The sequence below is a fragment of the Lactuca saligna genome, chromosome 5 (genome assembly GCF_052625555.1).
Source record: "Lactuca saligna cultivar CGN05327 chromosome 5, ASM5262555v1, whole genome shotgun sequence".
NCBI classification, from domain to species: Eukaryota; Viridiplantae; Streptophyta; class Magnoliopsida; order Asterales; family Asteraceae; genus Lactuca; species Lactuca saligna.
Window position 1 is genome coordinate 307752269 of NC_136421.1, and position 9815 is coordinate 307762083.

The following is a 9815-nucleotide window of genomic DNA, read 5'->3' on the forward strand; positions in this document are numbered from 1 at the left end:
CCATTTACAAAACAACTTTAGAAATGTATCGTTCTACCTCGTCACATGCTTGGCACACCATGAGCATTTTAGTCGTTCTTCGTAAATGTCTATTATAAATCTTAGTAGCAAGAATATAATCTCATTTAGCCTTTAGCATAAGAGTTTTTTTCATCAAACCCAACTGAATGCACGTACACGAAGAAATGCCAATTTTTAGAACATCAATTTACCCGATATCTTTTTGACAACTAGGACTATATAATAATTTATTTAAATTTAACTACATGTAACGATACAAAAAACACTAAATTTCTTTCTATTTTTGATAACCTGATAACTTGTCCATTCTAATTTGGTCTAATGACTTGGTTATAACTGGTTGAGTACTAGCTGATAATTCTTGCGCAACAGCACGCATTGAAGGCCTTGACTCGGGTGTTAATCGGGTACACGCAAGAGCAACATTAAGCACAAACACCACTTGCTCGACGACACTATCCTTCGGAGGCAAAAGCCTTTGATCAAGGACGTTTTTCAACAACATATTTGAATTATCTTGAGTTGCAAAGGTCGTGTTTGATGATTGCAAAGATGATAAAAGCTCACCCGGATGCCTCCCCATCATAATCTCAAACGATACGACTCCAAAGCTGTAAACGTCACATTTCTCGGTAACCCTCATTGTGAGTGCAAGTTCTAAAGTATATAGTACAAACAAAAACGGTATAATTCAGTAAAAAAATTAAAAATCAGATGAAAAAGAAGTGGTTAACCATATAAATAATAATAAACACCTGGTGCCATGTAACCGTAGGATCCTACGACTCTGGTCTGATTACTCAAGTCTGGATTCAACAATTTAGCCGTCCCGAAATCAGACAATCGGGGGACCATATCTGACTCGAGTAGAATATTATTTAACGAGATGTCCCGATGTACAATCGGGGGATTGCAATCATGGTGCAAGTAGGCTAATGCATGGGCGAGTCCTTGGACAATTTTAACCCTCGTAGTCCAGCCTAATTCCGACGTTGCCTCCACACCGTAAAGTACTTTTCCCAAACTACCCTTTTGCAGATACTCATATATCAAATGCATCCGGCCGTTACTACTGCAACAGTAGCCGTAGAGTTTGATGATATTCCTGTGGCGGGCTTCGGTTAGGGTACGTATCTCGTTCTCGAAGCTTTGCTTATGTGTGGCCGGGACATCGCCGGAATCTGATACGGTCAGCCGTTTCACTGCGACGATAACTCCGGTTGGTAAATTTGCCCTGTACACACTCCCGAATCCTCCTTTACCGATGCAATACGTCTCGTTGAAGTTTTCGGTGGCGTTCACGATGTCTCCGAATGTAAATCTGCCGTCTCTTGCCCATATAACCATTTCGGAGTTTCCGCTTGAGGGTGTACTTTTTATCTCTTCGTCGATGAGCTTTGATCTTCTACGAATGATTATACAGAAGATAGCAATCATTGTTGCTATCAACACAAAAATGACCGCCGACACAAGAGCCGCGATAAACAGTTTCTTATTTCCGGATTCTTGTGCGGCGTTGCCATTACAAGCAGGGAATCCTTTTTCGGATCCACACAGATCGGCATTTCCAGTGAAGGATCCTGCAGGTGCTCGTTCGAATACGCCGACGTTTGGGATTGGGCCTGACAATTGGTTGTACGAGAGATCAATTGATTGTAAGCTTATCATGGAAGTGGATAGTCCTGGAGGAATTCGACTTGAGAAATTGTTGTGCGAAAGGTTGAGATTCTCGAGTGTGTTGAGCTTCGCCATATCTTGAGGGATTCTGCCGGAAAATGAATTGCTGCTAAGATCTAACAGATACTGCAATCGTAACAAGTTTCCGATTTGAGAAGGTACTTCTCCCGACAAATCGTTACTGCTCAAGTTCAAGCTGGTTAAGATTACACAATTTCCAATTGTTATTGGTATGCTTCCATTCAGATGGTTCGCAGATACATCAAGAGCTCGGAGACTGGTTAAGTCGCCCAAACTTGTAGGTATTTGTCCACTCAATTGATTGTTGCTGAGATTGAGATCGAACAAATTGCTTAATTTGCTCAATTCATTAGGGATTTCTCCGGTAAGCTGGTTACCTTCGAGTCTTAAAACACCTAACCTTTGTAAGTTTCCAAGCTCAGACGGGATTTCCCCGGAGATTCTGTTCCTTCCCATATCCAGATTGATTAGGTTTTGTAATTTTCCAAACTGGGGACTGATTTCACCTGTAAACTGATTACCACCAACATCTATGTATGAGAGATTAAAGTGCGCAGCACCAAGTGTTTGTGAAATGTCCCCAGAGAAGCTGTTTCCATCCAGCCTGATCCGATGCAGGCTTGTGCAGTTCCTTATGCAATCTGGTAACAACCCAGTGAAATTGTTGCCATTCACAGTGAACACCTCAAACCGAAAACCACTACACAATTCAGAAGGTAGATCTCCAGAGAAACTGTTGTCTCCTAATTTAACATTTATCAGAAAAGGATTGTTCTTCCCTAATTCTGCTGGAATACCTCCCCAGAAATCATTCTCAAACAGCGAAAGATCAGTGAGGTTAGTAAGTTTAGAGAGAGTAACAGGCAACTGTCCACTCAATCGGTTGCTGTTGAGTTCAAGTTTAAGCAATGAAGTCAAGTTTCCGATCTCCGGTGGAATTGTTCCACTGAGATTATTGCCGAAAAACTGCATGGTTTGAAGGTTTGCCAAGTTTCCAATGGTTGAAGGTATTGAACCTGAAAGTTGGTTTCTTGAAAGAGCCAACATCTTAAGCTTTTCCAAGTTCCCAATCTCCATCGGTATGGGGCCCGTGAAATTGTTTTTGTACAGAAAGAGAATCCTGAGATTTGTCAAGAGCCCAATTTCGGGTGGGATCTCCCCACTGAAAAAATTTAATTGAAGCTGCAAGGAGACCAATTGAGTCCAATTGGTGATGAAATCAGAAGAAATTTCACCAGAAAGTTTGTTTTCAGAGATACCAAGTTCAGAAATCTTAGTCAGATTTGATAAAGACAAAGGCAATACCCCGGAAAGAGAGTTGCTAGCTAGTGCTAAGAACGTGAGATTAGAACAGAATCCAAGCTCAGAAGGAATTGAAGAGTTGAGTTGATTTGAGTGGAGATCTAACTCCCGAAGATTTTGAAGCTGACCAATAGAAGAAGGGATCTCTCCTACAAATGAGTTATCATACAATTCAAAAATTTCAAGATTGGGCATCAGATCCAAATCCTGCAAAATTTGGCCTGAAAAAAGGTTGTCTCCTAGCCTCAGATGTTTCAAGTTTGAAAGATTGTAAAAGCTCCTGGACAATGGACCTTGAAACAAATTCTCTGTTAGATTAAGGTATTGGAGGTGTGTCAGCTTTCCAATCTCTGATGGGATTTCATCTTCAAAACCATTTGAGCTCAAATCCAAGAACATGATGCTGGAGAGGTTGCCAATGGAAGATGGAATCGACCCACCAACATTGTTATTGCTTAAATCAAAGTGAGTAAGATTTGGGAACGAAGAAAACTCAAATTCTGTTAGTGTTCCAGAAAGAGACGAATTTTGGAGGGTAATTTTGGAAACCAGACCACCTTCATTGCAGACAATACCAGTCCAGTTGCAGACGTTCTGAATGTTTCTTGAAGACCATGAATTCAGCAAAGCATCAGAATCAGAAGAAGAAGAAGAAGAAGAAGAAGATGATGATGATAATAAGGTACGCTTCCATCTAACAAGAGCTTCTGCTTGTGTTGTTGATGTTGATATGGTCTTTAATGGCAGAAAAGAAAGTAAGGCAATATAAAGGAGCAGATTCATAATGTTTTTTTTAAATGTTGCCATGAATGGTTTGGGTTTTGTTTGAAGCTTTTTCATGCTCATAATATTTATAGTGCTTTTTCTAACTCGTCAATGATAGGTAATAAATAGGAGAAATTTGTACTATACATGTGAACTCATATTGGGGGTCAATAATCATATTAATAACACTTTAAACGTGTCATCCAAATGCATCCAAGTTATTCAATCAGTTTCATATATAGTATATTTTTTAAATCCAGTCAAAAATGTTTGAATGACTAAAATACCTGTGACATTTTAAAGTGACAAAAATACCCTTCAAAATTAGAAAAATAAGACATAGTTGGTAGGAGGAGAGTGGAGAGTGGGACCAACGTGTGGGTATTCTCCTTATGGTCTTCGTCTTCACTGAAATGTTTGAAATGCATTTATATTTTGTTGATGAACTTTGTCTTCTCAGGTCTTCTTCTATCCCTATTTATAATTGACTTAATTTTTTTTTATGTATAAGTTTATAACAATGACATGATCCTTGACGTCACCAAAATTTACGTACATGTCATTCAAGTAAAAAAAAGACTACCTAACTTGTCGTTGCCTCGTTGGTGTCATTTACACCAGATATGGGACAAAAAGCCCAAAAACTAAAATTGAGCATTTCATAATTATAATTATAATATCACAATAAAACATCGTTCATGACTTAACGTGGATATAAATACTGTTGTCAAGCATATTTTTTACGATCAAAGATATAACAACAAAAGAGAATGCTTTGTAACTGAATGTGTGGGGTTATTTTGTGGCTTACAATTAAGTCTAGGGTCCAAGTGTGAAAAGTCCAATAAAATGTCAAAAGTCTTCTGACCTTGACCATTTAAATGAAATGGTACAGAGACACTTTTTTTGTTATAATTTATGGATAAAACTTAAAAAATGGTCCTGTGGTGGTTTGTATTTTTAGTTAGGAAACTGTTCTAAAGCCTCAAACTTTTGTAGAAATAGTTTTTTTTTTTTTTTTTTTTTTTTTGACTTTTTGGCTTTTTGGCTGCTTTTTTTTTAAATATATTTGATCCATTCGAAAATTGAAATGATTATTAAATTTTTTTATTTTTATTTATTTTAATATTTTAATAATTAAAAAAATAAAAGAAGGCCTAAACATCTCTGCCTCCGCCCACACCTCTCTCTCTCTCTCTCTCTATATATATATATATATATATATATATATATATATATATATATATATTGAATCGAGAACATTTGAAAACAAATCAAGACCACTAAATATTTTATAATTAAAAATATATTTAAAAACATTATCCATCTACCCAACCTAACCACCAACACTCTTCTGATTCTACACCACCACAGAGATCACCGGCCATTGCCATCGTCAGAACCACCGCATCATCGCCTCTCTCTCTCTCTCTCTCTCTCTCTCTCTCTCTCTCTCTCTCTCTCTCTCTCTCTCTCCTGGATCCAAAAACATGTACTTTCACTCCTACCGTCTCCATTCTCCATCACTGAACATGGCTAAATATCATTGATTTTCTGATCATTCACGTAGGATTTCGAAAGGAGATTATGATCGATTCAATATCAAGATAATTTATTATCCGTAAAACATCAAATTCAAACGATTGTGTAATCACACACATTCTCCATATTAGGTTTTGTCATCCTCTTTCATATTCGTTATTTGATTCGGTCTTGCACTTAATTTTGCATTCTTAATAGCTGATCAATTAGTCAATGGGTGGAAAGAATTCAAGGGAAAAAAGAGCGAGATGTGAGCATTCTTCATTGTTAAGGTAATCAATATGGCGATTATATTTCTCAACCATATTACTCTCTTCCGACACCTGCTACTTCTCCTCCGACATCTCCTCCTAGACCATAAAAAAAGAAGCTTGACAAAAGATATTTGAGAATCGAAGATAACAATTCTTTGGAACAGATAACATCAATCACCAACAATTTCTTTCATAGTTAACAAATATTTCTTTGTATCATTCTTAGAATTAGGGATTTACGTCATTTGCAAGTGACAGAGGCTCTTACATTTGTTGGCCTCGAGTCTTTCAATCTCATTGTTGGCATTGATTTTACCAAGACCAATGAAGCTTTATTTTAGAAAAAACTAATTTTAAAAAATAAATAAATAAAATTTAAGAAAATATTACAAACAATATCTACAAAATTCGTAAAAGAATTATACATGTTAAAAAAGATGCAACCAAAAGTGAAAATATTATTAACATAAATGGTAAAAAAAAATCAAAGGGTTTTTTATTTTTTTATTTTTTTATTTTTTTATTTTTTTATTTTTTAAATTCAAATTATAAAAAATTGAGGAAACTATAAACAGTAATTGTATCAAATTCGTAAATCAAAGTTAAAAAAAAAAAGTTATACCAAATTTCTAAAAAAAATCACTTTGAAAAAATGAAAGCTGAAGAGTTTTGAAGAGACAAGTGTTGTGAAATGACAAATGTTGTACGTGTGCTGCGTCATACAACAAAAAGTGGTATGAGGATGTTTTAAGAAAAAAAAACAAGACAAAACTTTAAAAATGGTCTCTGTGGTTTTCGAAAATATCAAGTTTAATCCCTAAGTTCAAAAAACCTCACAGATGGTCCCTGTGGTTTCAAAACTTTTAACATCTGGTCCTTCTGGTTAACTCCGTTACCATTTAGCCGTTAAGTAAGGGGTATTTTTGTCATTTCACAACCCAGGGACTATTTATGAGGTTTTGTATTATTTTTTTAAAAATAAATAAATAAATAAAATTTAATATGCAAGGGTCCAATCTTTCTCTCTCTCTCTCTCTCTCTCTCTCTCTATATATATATATATATATATATATATATATATATATATATATATATATATCTCCCCTGTAAGCTGTATAGAATTCTTTCTTGTCACTGGCTCCCCCGTAAGTTGTATTAGATTCCATGCCTCATTCATCATTTGATTCCATATCTTCATGAATTTGTTTTGAATCGCCTTTGTATACCTTCGACTCGGGTGTGGGTAAAACCACTCTGATCGCTAGGGTTTTGGAGAATCTCAGAACTTCCTACCCCAATTTGAAAATACAAAGGTTTTTCACTCGTAATGCCCTATTATTCCATACTTTTCCATCGATCAAATATGTTTGAGAAATTAAATTGCTTCCTACTTCTTATGCCTACAAATGTTCCTACCCAATAAAATTATGACACGTGTCATCATTCCAATTTTTTTTATGTAACTCATTAAGACTATATTAGGAATATATCAAATACAATTAAATTGAATGGTGATTTGTCATAATTTTAGTGGATAGGAATAATTGTAGGTATAAAAGGTAGGAGGTAATTTAATTTCTCAATATGTTTTGATTTTCACCTTCATCACCACCAAATTCTACCACCGATTCCCCTGGTAAACACTCTGATCCCCATCTCATCCTTCTCTTCCTCCCTCATCATAGCCTGAAGGTGGATCTTTAGTCTTAGACAATTTCCTTCCTTCTTTCGTCAACATGTCAAATCCAGATCGAGCATCATAAAAAGGGTAGGACCTCACATTCTGATTTTAATGGATTTCCATTCCATTAACTTCTTATATGCACTTTCTTTAGGTTCAGTGATGAGGGAAACAAATGGTGGTGGAGAGCGCTCAGCAACAGCAGCTCCTGCTAATGGTGGAGTTACAAATCACGAAAATGCCCTTAGGCAAAGCAGGGGATCGGAGGTGCTGGTAGTCCCCATTAGGATTTTAGTGCTGCCTTTTGAAGCTTCCCGAAGCTCTATGGGTGTGCTATTTCCAGTGGTCACTGAAGAAGGAGCTTTTTTGTGCAGCTCATTCCCGAAGTTAGGCTTGGACTTTTCTGAAAATTTCCACAATTTCACTTTCCCTTGGTCCAGGAGTTGCAGTGGAATGGAATTTGGGGGAAGGAGATGAAGAGTTGGAAAGGAATGAGGGTTCGTTTTTTGAAGTGAATGGTTCAAAATCTTTGAATTCATCGATTCCATCTCGGTCTTCAGTATTCCTGTTCTTGTTTCTTGAGTACCCTTGTCGATTTTGTCTTGAAAAGTCTGGCTTTCTTCTTGAACATCAATTTTATGTTCAGAAAGTACTACTTTGACATCAAGAAGCTTACCAGGGACACCATGAGATACGAAATGAGACACCGACAATATTTGGTCGAGTAAAGAGGTTTTCGGGGATGTAGGTTGGTACGTTGTGGTGGTTCTCGATTAGCTTTGCTGTAGCTGGATGGAGAGGGACAAATTCAATTGGTTGTGGCGGTGATCAAATAGGAGGCAGCGACATTTCGAGATATAATCTTATATGTGACATCCCCATTTTCACGGCCAGAAAAGACCGATTTGTTTATGCTTTGTTTTATAAAATCAGAGTAACCTTTTAAAGAAAACGGTTGCGGAATTTGTTCCCAAAACAAGATATGATAATAACTTATCAAAACATTTCTCAAAGAGAATGTATTTTCATTTAATTATAAAACCTCGGGATGTCATGTTCCGATACAGACATATAAGCATAAACAGAACTTACATTTAATTACACTAATCATTTGCATCTCCTTTAATCTCTTAGTGCAAAGCAGCTTCGTATCGATACCTGTGATACAATTAAACTGAGTAGGTCAGGCTTGGGAGCCTGGTGAGCATATAGGGTTTTCAACTGTAACATCCCAAAATATCAAGAGTAGAGTTGAAGGGCTAAAATAGTAAATTGGGAAAGAGTGACTCGGCGAGTCCATGTGCGGACTCGGCGAGTAGAGTCGCGACTTGGTCGCGTGTTAAGTGGCCGACTCGGCGAGTCAGTGTAATGGACTCGGCGAGTAGGCGCTGAGTGGAGAAAACCCTAATTCTCGGGGTTGAGCCTTATATAAAGATCATTATGTTTTCCTCCCAGCCTCTTTATCACCCCTTGAGCCCCAGAAAACCCTAAATCGCGGAGAAGCACCATTGTTGGGTGGATTGGAGCTTGGAGAAGTAATTGTTGAAGGAATTTTGGGAGATTGAAGGCTTGGAGCAAGGGGCTTTGCTTGGATTCGAATTACATTGTAGTTGGGGCATCTCTTAGAGGTAATATCTCGTTATTGGACCGTTGTTATGTGGTTTCTTCATTTTGGGGTTGTGGGAATTTGTCTAGGGATGTAATGGGAAGTCTAGAGGCTAGATATGAGGTTGCTACCTCAGATCTGGAAGGGAGAAGAATCAGAGAGCATGAAAGTCCCTGTGTTGGAGTGTTTAGTGAAGCTTACATGTCCCAAACCCTAGCCCAATGTGCAAACGGCTTAGATCTCTTTGGATTCACGTAAAGTTTGCCACTTTACATGATGGATGAGTGGTAGGAGACTAGATATATGCTTTGGAGCAGTTGCATGGCCTGGAATGCTTCTGAATGTATTCAGACCGGTGGTACTCGGCGAGTCACATGGGTGTACTCGACGAGTTGCTTGATGATGAGTTGGGACTCGGCGAGTTGGAAGAACAACTCGGCGAGTAGGTTGATGATAGCCTTAGACTCGGTGAGTCTGTTCTTGGACTCGGCGAGTCTTGTCGAAGGGTCCCGATATTCTCTGGTTGAGTCGAGAATCGGTGAGTCGAGGGATGACTCGGTGAGTTGTGTGCGAGTGGACTCAGAGTTGTTGGACTCGGCGAGTCTCGGGGTGACTCGGGGAGTTAGGTCGCGGAATAAGTGAAGTTCTGATTATGGGAACTCGACGAGTCATAGGGTTGACTCGGCAAGTAGGGTCAGTCAGGGGTTGACTTTGACTGAGGACTTTGATTTTGACCAAGGGTTGGCCGTTGACTTTTAGGGTTTGGTCAGCGATGTGGCCTTTGGGCCAAGAGAGGGGTAAAATAGTCTTTTACCCTTAAGAGGGTGCCATGAGAGGATTGATTCTAGTCTCGAGAGTTATATTCATGAGAGTAATTACCTTACGTGTTAGGCGGTGGCGAGTTCGAGATTTAAGTGTGGAGATATCTGCTTTCTGCCTGCCAGAT

The 9815-nt window shown here is 38.1% G+C and overlaps 1 protein-coding gene across 1 annotated transcript; it reads right to left on the reverse strand.

The window, feature by feature from the left end:
* Positions 1-173: 173 nt before the first annotated feature.
* On the reverse strand, positions 174-3828 carry LOC145048536 (uncharacterized). Its single transcript, XM_078997059.1, has 2 exons — positions 777-3828; positions 174-678 (listed from the first exon to the last, which is right to left on the reverse strand). The coding sequence occupies exons 1-2, from the start codon at positions 3826-3828 to the stop codon at positions 299-301; spliced, it is 3432 nt and encodes a 1143-aa protein (XP_078853185.1). The 3' UTR covers positions 174-298.
* Positions 3829-9815: the final 5987 nt, after the last annotated feature.

Bases quoted from the DNA above. Each gene is read 5' to 3' on its own strand.
- LOC145048536 (XM_078997059.1), bottom strand. From the start codon at position 3,828: ATGGCAACATTTAAAAAAAACATTATGAATCTGCTCCTTTATATTGCC. The intron at 679-776 runs GTGTTTATTATT...TATATACTTTAG, and splicing joins CTACGGTTACATGGCACCAG to AACTTGCACTCACAATGAGG.